At 37.7% G+C, this 13,533-nt stretch overlaps 1 protein-coding gene across 2 annotated transcripts in view; it reads right to left on the bottom strand.

Annotated features, from left to right (window-relative positions):
• Positions 1-1,363: 1,363 nt before the first annotated feature.
• The window catches only part of EFNA5 (ephrin A5), a 217,029-nt gene continuing 204,859 nt past the window's right edge, over positions 1,364-13,533 (bottom strand). The window contains exons 3-5 of one of the 2 annotated variants that reach the window (XM_074932160.1): positions 10,975-11,040; positions 10,515-10,595; positions 1,364-5,541 (exon numbers count right to left, since the gene is read on the bottom strand). In XM_074932160.1, the coding sequence (XP_074788261.1) occupies positions 5,420-5,541; positions 10,515-10,595; positions 10,975-11,040 (269 nt within the window). In that variant the 3' untranslated portion in view covers positions 1,364-5,419. The remainder of the gene's footprint in view (positions 5,542-10,514; positions 10,596-10,974; positions 11,041-13,533) is intronic. The other variant, XM_074932162.1, reaches the window with a different exon arrangement.

Genomic DNA, 13,533 nt, shown 5'->3' with positions numbered 1-13,533 from the left:
TTGAATGAATAAAGCACTTTTTGGCACACAACCATATCACAGTGGTATGATGCATGCCTGAATATTGCTATGAAAGCCCTTGGAGGTACTTTCTGAGCAGAATTATTCTGCAGAAGGAAAGACAAGGGAGCACAAAGGCTCATTGTGCACACTAATGCAGAAAAATGAAATCAAATACCATTCTCAGCAAAAGCAGAATGTCTTCTGAGCAAAGACTATTAAGTGTGTCAGACTGGAGGATATTTTCTGGACATGGCTATTATGTCAAGACATACTGAACATGTGTCACTTATAACCCTGCCCTGGCTGTAACATCACAGCTCTGGAGGAAAAAAGTCTGGTGTATCAATTCTTTGTATCAAATACTCACACACAATTCTCTCACCAAGCTGTCACTTCTCATTTGTAAAGATGGTTAGAGTAAGTTGTAATTAGTACTTGCTGCCCTGTCAACTAATTAGATGTAATAAAAAGCTCTCAGTGAGTTTAATGCTAATATGGTGTAATTACAGCTGAGTTTTGAATTCATGATGCATGTATTACAATTTTTGGTACGTGCCCCCCACCTTCTATGACCTAAACTTTCAGGTTAAACTTATCATATGAATAGTAAGCAGGCGCTGCCAAAGAAAACCATTTCAGACCTAAATACAAGTCAATCTCAATCCAGTCCTGTGCATTTTTAGAGGCACTACATCAGTCTCTAGAGCCAGGGGGAGGAGAAACAATCATCTAGTTGTTTGCTTCCCCATTCTTCTCTTCCCTTCAGGAGTCACCTTTGCTCACATTCTCCCATCCATGAGACTCCCACTGCTCTCAGACATTTTCCTCCCTTTTGTAAAGAAAAACATGTCTGAGATTTCAAGGCAACTTTCAACCCCATCTCTTTGTCAGTCTGAAGGGCATCCTGGGTAGAGGGGCACCATGTGCAACTGCCCCGTTTGCATCACCTCTGGGTTTTGCTCTATTTCTCAGTGTTACACCATACAACTACTTGTTACCCAGGGGAGTAAGGAAGACTGACTGGGAGGCCCAGAGCAGAGCAAAAGTGATGATGAAAACCATGTAATTCACCAGCACTTGGTTGACATAGTTCTTTACTCTCCTATGTATTTGGAAGAGCTGTGAATACATAAAAAAAAAAGGTGAAGAGCAGAGCAGCCAGACTTTAGGTTAGCCAGGATGTTGGTAGTTACAGCTCTAGATAGTTGTGCCCACTGCATTCTTCACACCTTCCCACTCACATTCCTCATTGCTTTCCATTGCCCACAAATAGGTAAGTTAGGTACAAACAGCTCCCAGAATAAAGATGTAATTCATTGAACAGAAATGTAGCCTAAGAGAACCAATTAAAATGATGAAAATCTTCAATTTTATTTAAGTATAATTGTACGGACACGTGTATATACAAATACAGATCTTATGGGGCAGGTTGGGTTTGTTCTAACATTTTCTTTTAAGTTCATATAATGTAAGCATTTCAAAAACAGCACTCGATGAGTAAGTGCAAAGAAACTGCAAAGCAGGGCAGTACAAGCACAGAACCACACTGAGCTGGACTTTCATACCCAGATGCATACACAATGAGTGTCTTCAATGGGGTGTCAAGAGTAAGCATGGAAAGCGGATTTTGCAGACTCATGGGTAACCTTCAACATGCCAGCATCTATTAAACTGTACAGACAATGGCAGCAAGCCTATTGTAGGGAGATTTGTCTCACATCCGAGAAGCTTGAGGGCGAATGCATGGGAAAAATTCAGTGATGCCAGATCAGAAACAGATCCGCCCATTCACAGCTCCAAAAAAAAAGGAGGGTGGGAGAGGAGGAAGGGCAGGAAGAGGGAAGTGTGGAGGGTTGTACATTAAAACTGGTGATTACAAAATCCAAGTGTAATGAAAGGAGAAGAATTAAACACTCTAGGCCTCTGAAATTTACTTAATCATTGCTCTCACAAGGCAATGGATTAAGTTCAGTTTTGAGGGTTAGGGGTGGGAATCAACAGGTACAAATACAACCATTTTCCTTCCACAGTTATATAGGAAAGGAAACAATCTACTCATCTACTCTCAGTGCCTCCCAAATGTGTTTCTAGTACTTTTGGAACCAAGAACATACACACATCGCACATGACACTGGCAAGATCCCTTTCTGGAAAAAAAATATTCATGGAAACAAAACCAGAAGGAAAACAGGAGGAAAACTAATAAAAAATAAACAAACAAAGTAACAGAAGAGTTGTTATATCCCCGAAGCCTTTTTAGAAACAAACATGATACAAGAGAACAGAAACTAAGACAGAAACCACAGGGTTCCAACATCAGACCTTTAAACACTGAGGACAAAACACTGATTATCAAAAGTCATGTTGTTCCAGGTCTTGACATTGTGAAGTCTTGCAATAGATGAACGGTTTTCAAAGATGAATCCTGTATGCTGCAGTGTCATGGCCACTTGTCTCTCAGTTCTCAGCCATGATCACACTTCATGCTTCAAAGCTCTGTCTTGTAATCAACGTGTGATTTTAATATCCTGAAAGTCTATTGTTCTCACTTACAAAAGACATAAGAATCAAATTAATACTTTATTATCAAACACTATATACAACAGAGTTTGCTAATAATACAGAATTTAAAGAACATAGCTTTAAGTTTCACTTGTCTTTCCTTCACCATCCAAGTAAGTACAGTACAAAACAATATTCTAAACTAACACGAAATGTTACCTTGTCTATTAAAGGATACACAGTATCCACTAAACTGACTGATCCCTATTTTCCCTGCTTCACATTGCAATGCCCTTGGCAGGCAGGAGTGCAGGTCATGGGGGTAAGTAAACCACCTACGCTGAAGGAGAATCACTCCCTCAGAATTCAGCTGGGACAGATAAAGGGAAAGGGAACAGAAATCTTAATTTGCACCAACATCTGCATTTAAAACACCTAGAGATTTGCAACACAACACAAGCCCATCAGCATTTATGTACTTCGTATGACTTGGATTGCCTGATGCCATCAAGTATCAAACTGACAGGGTCTGGTACGTTACCAGTCACAACATGCCAGGCAGCACAGGAACCTGCCTTGCAGGTACATCACTCATGCTGTTCCTCATATACACAGCAGGGCTCTGTGATAAAACAAAAGGGTGAATTTCACCAGGAGTAACTAATGAAAATCCTTTGCTCTAGATAAATGTATGTCTTCAACTATGACATCATTCAGAAACAAAGGATGAAAAATGAAGTCACCATTTCTACACTAAATTGGCACTACTGTTATGACTGCCTTCAATTGCAATGAATCATTTTAATATGGTTACCTATCATGCAATATTATCTGTAATCTGGTTAATAATCCATTTGATAAGGTGCATTTTGATTAAGATCACCTCATCCAAAGCTTTTTAGTTCCTACAGTAAGTATTAAGTGTGTGCACCAAGCAGATCCACATTAAAGAAAGTACCAGATAGCCTGTAGTGTGATGATGACTTCCCTCACTGTTTAGACTGTGTATCTTCATTGTGTGCACTTCACACTAGAGGAAATTTCCTATGTTCCTCCTGTAAGCACGAGCCCTGTATTAATGACTGTGTTGTATGATATCAGGCAAGCCCAGATCATAGTTTAGCATGCATAAACCTTCCTTTACATATTAGATTTATTTCCCCCTTTCCTCGTTTTTTGAATATTGGGCTGCTTCAACTTCTGGAAAGCTTTTCTTCATTAAAAAAAGTCCACGAAGTGCTGTCTATTAATGGTATCACTCAATTTTGTTATGGCAGACATTTTCTTCAGAATTTATATAGAAAACCCTTGTTTTGCTTGAATGTGCTCCATGTTTTCTTTCACATTTGACATAATTATTACAGGTTTTTTTAGAAAACCTCAGTTGCAGTCCCAGTCTGATATTTCCCTGATTATGCTTAGAAGTCCAAATTTCATGGCAGACTAGCCGAAAATACCCCAAGGCTTGCACTTCCTGGCAAATGACTTTTTGAAGTTCTACATTAGCCAAGGCTCAGATTCCTTAAACAGGGTCACTCCTAATTCCACCAAACAAGACAGTCCCATTTCCTAATTGCATCAAGGGTTACCACTTCTCTCACATGTTTAAATAGGACAAGCATATATACTCACTCTCAGCATAAAGTATATCTAAATAATGTATTTTCTATTCTAGTGGATTTTTAAAAAAATATTTTGTTAAGTCTTTGGGAGCCCATCTAGTTTATCTCCAGCTGATGAACATGTTTTCTCTACACTTCAAACTGTGCTGGAAGGGGAAAAGATAAAAAATCAACACTTGAATTTGTACTCCACACTTCTTTTCTTTCCCCCCACCAAAGAATGCTACTAGACTGTCCTGGCTTCTTCTACATGCGATATATTTCCATGATTGAGGAACTTGCAGGAGAGACAAATCAAGAGCACACTGCAGATCCTCTGTCCCAAACATGTTTCCTCTGGCCACTGATGTCCTCTCTTAGCATGTATTAACACCCAGAGCAGCATCCAAGGCTATCAGCGACTAAGTCAGCGCTGGGGAAGGTCACTTTATTCTCAAAAGTGCCTCTGCATTTCAAGAAAAAAATTGTAGCACCACGGTGATTTGTTTTAAAATAAAATAATCCGGTGTGCATTATCCCCTTAAAACGAAATAACAGAGGCACTCACACCCCCAGTGGAGTTTCCTAAATCTGACCTTGCTTGCTGTGTGCTAACATTCCTAAATACTAACTTATTCCTCTCACCAAAGACAGCATTTCGACTCATGAGCACAAATTTTACTGTCAAAGATGTTTCATGACAGTCCTATAAGAAACATCAGTTTTCCCTTTCAGAAGCCTGTTCATTTAGAAATTCCTGGAGGAAATGGTGTTATATTATATCTATTCTTAATATTTCCCCTCCGGTCCTGACATGGTGACACGATGCCTTGCATGATCATCTTACAGCGCTGAATGAGAAGGCATAAATATTGTATCAGAGAGAAAAACTCTCCCAGGCTTTCACTCACTTTCCTTATCCTTCACTGACTGCATCTGCCACTACTCTTCCTTGTCCACATATGGATGACACAGTGAGCTAGCAGAGGTGACTTCTTAAAAGAGAATGCAGAGGAAAATAAGAATCACTAGTGTCACTATTATAGTTTGGCATTTTCATCTGGAGTCCTTTTATTTATATGGAGGGGTTAAGAAAGTCACAGGGTAGGTAGGGATGGGTGCTGAAGCTAGTTATCCCCTTCAGATTTTTGCTGAGTTCAGGCTAAAAGGGAGAAGAAAAGGGAAAAGGGAAAAATAACAATTTGACATCTGCAAAAACAATAAAGTCCCTTTCCTGGGATGAGCAGTTAGGTGGATCTCTGATGTTCCAAGACCCTGATATTTTCTGCGACAGGTTGCCGGAGCATACTGTGCTATAATATCAAAAGCATTGCCAGGAGGAACAATAAAGTTGCCAAAAGCCGGCTGGGTATCCTTGGTGTCTGTGCAGCATTCTCACCACGGGATGGCTCGGCTGACTCATGTACGGTATCATCTGTTCAAACAGAAAGCATACATTCCAATGAGATTTTCCATCCTTAATAAACTCTCACTGAGCCGACAACAGTAAGTAGATTTCAGTGCCTTTATGAAATAGGGCAATGAACCTTGTGCTGTCATTGACTTTCACAAGCGCGTAATACTTCATTATGTAATCAACTTGGGGCCAAGTCCTGCATTTCTTACTGGCAAAACTCCCACTGAACACCAGAGGAGCAGAAAGTAAGTCAGATTTCAGCAGACTGAGGAATGAAAGATTTCTCTTCTAATAAAACACTATAGCTCTGGCTTTGGATGGCTCATTAGATAGAATGCCAATAGGGAGGCAGCTAAATAAAAACACCTGATTTTCAAAATGGCTTGAAAAAGAGATGTACATGCTCAGAATTAATTTCACAGTTAATTCATTTACTAAGTTACAGATTTTGGTTCCTAAATTTGAAACTACTGCCTGTAAACCCAAGCATATATTCTACTTCCATGCATACAATTTCCACAGAAGCATACCACATCTGAAGATGCACAGGGGATGTAAGACCAGTCTCCCCTTCTTGAAACAGAATTTTAAAGGCTAACACAGGACAATCTCCCATTTTATAGAATACATACTCAATTTGGGAAACTTCATAGGTAACAGGTTACCTTTTACGGTACACAAAATACGGATTTATATATATGCTGCTAAAACTAATGAAGAAAAGAACCAGCTGAGTTGGGAAAACATGCTTAGATATTCGTGGCAGAAGAAAACACAGTAGCAAATACTAAATTTGTGATACCTTATAAAGCTCTTTAGTTTTTGTAAACTAAAGATCAGCATTAAAGCCACAGATTGCAACATAAAAAAAAAAAAAAAAAAAAAGTGGGTAAAGCCAAATCCAAAGCTCTCTATATCCACAGCTATCTAATCTGGCTGCTTTAAAAGTAATCTCTCTGAGACTTGACACAAAAAGTCCGCTCTAGGTTTGAATTTTCTTAGTACTAAATAAATCAAATAAGCTATACCTTTTTAGGAAGTGTGAAGTGGCCTCCAAATGTATTTGTAAGCTATTTTAGAATGCTTAAATTTCCAGGAAAATTAATAGTATCTCACTACTTAGTGAAATAAGCTCCCCCATTTTATGAGAGATGTTGACACATATATAATGTATCCGTCCCATAGCTCCCATCTCAACAAACTGCACTGACAGGATGACACTGCATGAGAGATGTGCAATTCTAATTACAGGCACTAAGGGAAGTTAGATTCAGGACACTGGGATCACCATACTGCTTTGGCATGGAGCCTTTCATGTTTCTTAGCTTTAGCTAGAAACAAGCTCCCTCCCCTTCATATCCTTGACACCTAGCACAAAAGCATACAGAGCACTTAGCATAATTTAGGTTAACAGGCTCTTCAGCCTCAGTTTGGTTGCACAGCAAGATGCACAGTAAACCGGATTAGCAATTTATCACTTCTTTCTTCCCAGCACTAATGGACACTACAATCACATCATGCTTATCAACAGGTCTTCAGTGCTGCTCAGGGCAACAGTATGAAAAGCAAGCACTGAACAGCTATAAATAATTTCACGTTTGTGAGAAAGGGCCATCATCAGATGGAAGTCCCACTGATGTTGGTGGCAAACCCTGGCTGGAATGACTTTGGTTACAGCTCCCCACCAGGTACAGCAGGGAAACCCTCCCAAGCACTTCAGACCTGAAGGAGGCCTTAATATTCTTCCTCCAGAATTGTTCCAAAGGAATCTAAAAATTTCAGTGAATGCTGGCTACTGAAAAGTAACAGTTTCAGTGGCTGTTAATAACAAAAGCTGTTTCACATTTCATTTTCAAGTTACACTCTTGTACATTGGTGACACTACAATGACAATATAGTACTTCACAAGAGGAGCTTCCCAATAAAATCATACTCTTAAGATGTTAATAGGGAAAAATATCTCTGTTCTAATTGTCAGCTCTACTTCCTTTCATATATTTAGAGTCAGCTCTTCCCAATTTGGAAACATTCGCTCACTGCTGATGAACTAAAACTACAGAGGAGAATGATGTACATTACCTTCTACCTCTTTCATCATCAATAGAATTGCAAATAAGTCTGAATTTGCAACACTGAATGCCAACAGTTTTGTCCTAATTACATCCATGAGTCAGCACTAAAACACAACAGGGCAGAATTAGTGTAGAGCAGTAATAAATCCTCATTCTCTTTGACTATCAGATACTGCCATGACTGGAACACTGGCTTCTGGTAAAAAAACCTAAAAGCCCTAAACTAAAACAATTAATGATCTTAAATAAAAAATATGGAGATCTTCTATGATGGCATTTTCATAAAGCCATTCCTCACAGAAGAATTAAATTTCATGTAACATTAAAGAGTTCCTTTCAAGAAATCATCTGTGTTTTCTGTCAGTGCAGTCCCAAAGTTTCTGTACTCATGTATTAGAGCACATGATCCAGCTGTGGTTCTCCAAGTCACTTTACAAATATGATTTTACTTGGGAGTTGCAGAGTTTTAATACTGCACAATCTTTAATGCTTGGGGAAATGATTTTACTTTATTTTAAACACTGAAGGCAAGTGATGAAGAGGACAAAATTCCTGAGTAAAATCTGGAAGATCACTGCTGAAGAGTGGGAATGCCAGCAGTAACTAGAAAAAAAATATTTTGACAGCCATGAATTTTCCAGATTACACAGCTTTACATCATATGCTTCAGATATAATTTTTGTCTAGATACGTACAGCTGCAATTTTTGTTTAGGGACTTTTAATTTTCATTATGAAGGAGGAAGAGAAGGGGAGGACAGGAACAGGGCAAAATAATTTCATCACTTCTGTGTGAAAGTGTGATCTCTATAGACCACTTTCCTACAAATTTCTGAACAAAAACAGTGAAGTTACAACGGTTCAAAAGGCACACAAATGGTGATTTTTAAAAGAAAGATGATAGTAAGTAAGATGCTGAACATGACCCTCCCTCCCAGTTCTTCTGTGTACTGTGATAGAATTCAGTGGCAGGCTAGGGAAGAGCACAGAAGCAAAAGATGCATGTCAGAGGCCGGTAAACTAGTACATGACACAGATCACACACAACAAGATCCACTAAGGCAGCAGCAAGTCTAACAGCCTAATAACAGTGTGAGCTGGCAGATCTGGGAATGACTGATTATCTAATGGTGACTGGTCCAAATAATAATGCAAATATACACTGATGTCCGGAGTGGGAACTTTCTGGTATAAAGACTTCTCATTAAAGCTATTACTTCCTCCTGGTAACACTAACAGTATTTCATTTCAGACTGCAGGATGCTCTTTTTATGATTTTGGTTCCTCAGTTTAGTTGGTGCTTTCTAACTGTGCTTTTGTGATGGTGTTAGTTATGTATAACCATTTAATAGGAAGTACTGCTGAAAAAAAAAAAGCTCAGTAAGTTGCTAAAATCAGGCATTTATTGCTCGGATGATCTCTTTTACAAACCAGAAACAGGAGAAATATTCATTAATTAGCCCACATTCACCAAATCACAAAATGTAAAAAAGTGCATTGAGTTTCCAATTCACAGGTTACCTAAAGATAGGGAAAGATCATCCTAATGCCTTCTGTAGAAGAATGCTGTTAATACATGTGCAAATGCACCTAATGTAAATGCACACTCCTTACATTTAGATTTGCTTAGAGAATATCTTTAACTCTCAAAATCAAAGTTTTTAGGAGAGTTCCAAAAATCCTCTTAAAGAAAAATAATAAATTCCATTGTGTATCCATAGGTAAATCATTCAAACTGGGTAACTTGTGAAAGCCTTATTATACTTCTGTATAAAGAGTAACTTTTAGTTAAAGGAACTGCAAACAACAAAGAACAAAAAAATAGTATGTTGCTTCATACCGAAGGGGAAGTCTCTTTCAAATAAAGTAAAGGAAGAAAAAAAGATCTTGGTAATCTGTTCTTCAGAGTATATATAAATGGTATGTGTGTAATATTTTTCTGGTATAATTTGTTTATTTAACTGTGTATTTTAATTATTGAAGCTAGAATACAGCGATGTTGTGAGTGGTGTGTAGGTACATATAAACCAAACAGGTAATACTACCATTGTAAATACTTTTCCTACTTATTTGCTAATTTTAATATGAGCCATCCCACTGAAGTTTACTCACACACCTAGAATTAAACATGCTTCTATCTGTCATAAACCTGAGACATACAAACAACGCACATGCACTTTCCACACAGAGACTTATTAGCCTAATTGATGGTGGAGGTTAATGTAACTTTGTCCTGGGCAGATGAGGGGCTTTATCACAGCAAGCGTTATTCTTAACGCAGTGTTTTGCAAAAGAAGACAGGAAAGTCCCCCAAAACTTAAGTTTGCTTCAGTAAAAACAGGACAGGAATTTATATATATCAGAGAGTGTGTGCATGCACATATGCAAAAACGATACTCTGCCTAACCAAATATACATGCAAATATACATAATTTTAAGGGACTAATTTCCTACATAAATGCTAACTCTGTCAGTTGCATTCCTATCTCATGCACCAGCATTAAACAATCAGTGGTTCTGTTTTTCTGAAAGTCTTCTGAAACCACATAATAAATGAAGTATGCCCACTGACTTTATTTCTAAAACTCTGGGCTCAGTTAGTAAGTAGTGTTTTGCCAACATGCTGGGTGTGTGGCTTGGATGGACCCATGACTTCAGGATACTGGTGAAAATTTTATACTGACACACATCATATTTTATTAAACCACATCACCCAAAAACCAAATAAAGCAACATTTCTCCTCCTCTGCATTAAACAAGGATACAGGAAATATACCATAAACAATGTTAGCACTGCTAGAAATGTGCAAAACCAGATCAGTTGTACCATGCAAAGCATACAGAGGGAAGAGGGAAAAAAGTACTGAAGCACCAGAGGAATACACGCATTTGTTAAAAGAGATTCTCTAAGCATACTAACCTGCTGGTTCTAATGAATTTTCTACTTTGTCGTTAACATCGAAAACACGATCGTGAACACCTATAGTTTTCATACAGCTGTCTATAACAAAAATAGAGATAACATCCAAATATGTTAGTGAGATACCCTTAAACTCCCCACTTTCCTTTCTTTCTTTTTTCTTTCTATTCACTAGATATAATTAAGCGTATTTATAAAGTGGCACTTGTCCAAATGCCAGTATAGTTTTCCATTTGTACAACAGTTTAAGAAGCAACAAGTTAGCAACTGCCATGTAATTAAAACAAAGCTTTATGAAAAATTATAAAGAAATACAACGGAAATCATAACACAAATGTTGCTCTACAGACCAGATACACAAGATTTAACAGTATAAAAAATATTTACTGCTGTTTACTAGACCACACTGTAAAGCATGTGCTACAAAGCCACCCTTGAAAGCTTAATCTGAAGAACTTACTTGCTGGTCGCACAAAGACCTTAAGCTTTAGACAGGATCTCCTTCCATTATCTGGGATTGCAGAAGCTGTAAATGGGGAAGGAAAGACAAGTGGAAGAGTAAGAGAGTGAAAATGCAAATCATCTCTTGTGCTAGAATAAAATATCCGTTATCTTCCCTTCATCTGAAGGGCTGGACAGATTTCAGCCTCTTCATGTAATGATTTCAAGTGCACACAGTAGATTGATTATGCAAAAGCAGGGAACAAACTTCAGATTTCATTCTAATCCCTTTTTTTATTATTTTACATGAAAAAAGTGAAGCACGTGGTATTTTCAGTGTTTCATTATCTCCTTTTACCTTCCCACACCTTTTCATCAAGGGGCTGCTTAATATGGTTTCTGATGTAATGCAGGTGTCTACTCTGTACAACTCAATAATTAAGATCTAGTGAAAACCTAGTCTTGAAAAACTAGGCCATAGGCTTCAGCAGCCTAAAAATGGATGAAAAAACTAAATTACACTGAAGGTGACAATGCCAAAAATAGAACTATGTATATACTCCCACAAAAGTAGAAAAACATGCTATTAAATTCCACAGCAAAGTCAACCTCCATACGCTCCAATACATCTGCCTGTGTTGAGAAAATACTTACCTTGCTTCAATCAAAATGTGATTCCCCATGTTATATACGTAACAAACTAAAATAATCTTATTCCTTCTTTCTGCCCTCCTTCATCATTTCCCATTCAAAGTATTTTATTTAAGAGTATTTACTGTATTTGGAGAAAAAGAATAACTGGAAACAACATGTCTAGCACTAATGCAAAAGTTCATACACATAAGACTAGTGTCAGCACCTACTTATTTCACAGGAACAAGTGCTGCTGTGAAAACTTCCTTCTAGAACCGTGCTTGCCTCAAAATGCACGATCATAGGGAAATATGCCTGCCTGTCACCATAGACTGATTCCCTAGTGTATTGTATGGCAATCTGAATACACTGTTAACTTTCATCAACGTCTGCAGTTTTGAAATTGTACATCGGCCTGCAGTTCAACATGCACATTGGCAAGCAAGCAACTGGACTTGGGCATGCAGATTTTCACTTGTGAAAGATCATTTGCATACATTTTTTTTGCCCTTGCAAAAACCCTCAAAAGCCATAGCTAAAAAATATTGCCTGAAGCACTGCAAAATAATTTTTATTTCATTGCATAGTCTCCCCCACCATTCAAAAAACCTATGTATTAGGGCAGAACGTTGCCTTTTACAACGAAGGACAACTACTGGAAGCTGTTTTGATTTACAAAAGATGACTAGGCTGGCAAGATGTTATTTTTTTCTGTTTATCATTGTTTCATCCATTTTTATTAATTCTGCCCTTGTTTGTGACAAATAACTAAAATGATTTGTACACAAGCATACAAATGCACACTGTGTCTTCACGCTAAGCTCACACTTGAAGGGCTCCTCAATTAACTTGAAATAAATTCCCTTAGCTTTTGATGATGTATTTCCAAGGCAGGTATCAGGTTTTTTGTAGAAAAACTTACAAAGAAGAACTAGCAAATTCAGTACAAATACAAAAAAGGAGCAAAGTAAAGAGTCCAATACAGCTAACACTGAAGTTCTGCACTTGTTGAGAAGTGCTTGAAAGATTGTTTCCCTCTTTTAATCGAAAGTCAAAAGTGTGGTAGAAATGATGCTCCCCCCTTTCACAAAGAGAAGCAGTTAAGAAGTGTTAACAGATGGGTTTGCTATAGGGTCTTACTAAATCAAAGTCAAAAAACCTCCCTCTACTGACATTTATAGTAACTGGTGTGTTATTTAGGGCACAATATTTGCACCCTGGGAATATTCAGGAAATTATGTCCTTTCTGTGGCCCTCTTTGAATATACACAATTAGCTAAATGCTTTGCTCAGACTAAACAGGCAGTTGTAGATTTATCAAAAGATGAGAATCCTATAGACATTACTACATTACTAGCATAAAGGTGAAAATAACATTTCCAACATGAGCCAAAACAGAGTTCCCACAGTAATTTTATCACTAAAGGATTTTTCCTGCTCAGAAATTATTTCAGAAGTGCAACATGACACACATTTATTTAAAGGCAGGTTTTAGCTTGGATGCTTACATGCTGTTGTTTATGTCTATAAAACAAGTATGTTTTGCTCACTGATGTTTATCAGAATACTCTGTTAGTCAGTGACTAACTAGGATACCACTGACTAGCTAGGATAGATAGGAGCTAATAATATTCTATCTGGAAAAACAGAAAATTAATGCTTTGTAGATACAAAGTTTATGTGTACATAATATTTGCACACACCCAAGAGCAAACAACAGCTAGTGATTGGTCAAGTTTTTGGAAGAAAAATATTAAAATCCTTTCCCTGCTTAAATCATTTTCCACCAGTCTTCACACAGGTTTGCAACTATAGACTATATCATGATTTGCAGCCCTACTGCAACAATAGCACTTGCATTTAAATCATCATTCCAGATACTGATGTAGTTTTAGTGATAAGTATGAAAAAGTGTTTTTTTGCTTTCCAGGGAAATTATATACTG

The sequence above is a fragment of the Athene noctua genome, chromosome Z (assembly GCF_965140245.1).
Source record: "Athene noctua chromosome Z, bAthNoc1.hap1.1, whole genome shotgun sequence".
In the NCBI taxonomy this organism is placed as follows: domain Eukaryota; kingdom Metazoa; phylum Chordata; class Aves; order Strigiformes; family Strigidae; genus Athene; species Athene noctua.
The sequence above is the reverse complement of the archived record's forward strand: the minus strand, read 5'-3'. Positions and strand labels throughout refer to the sequence as shown.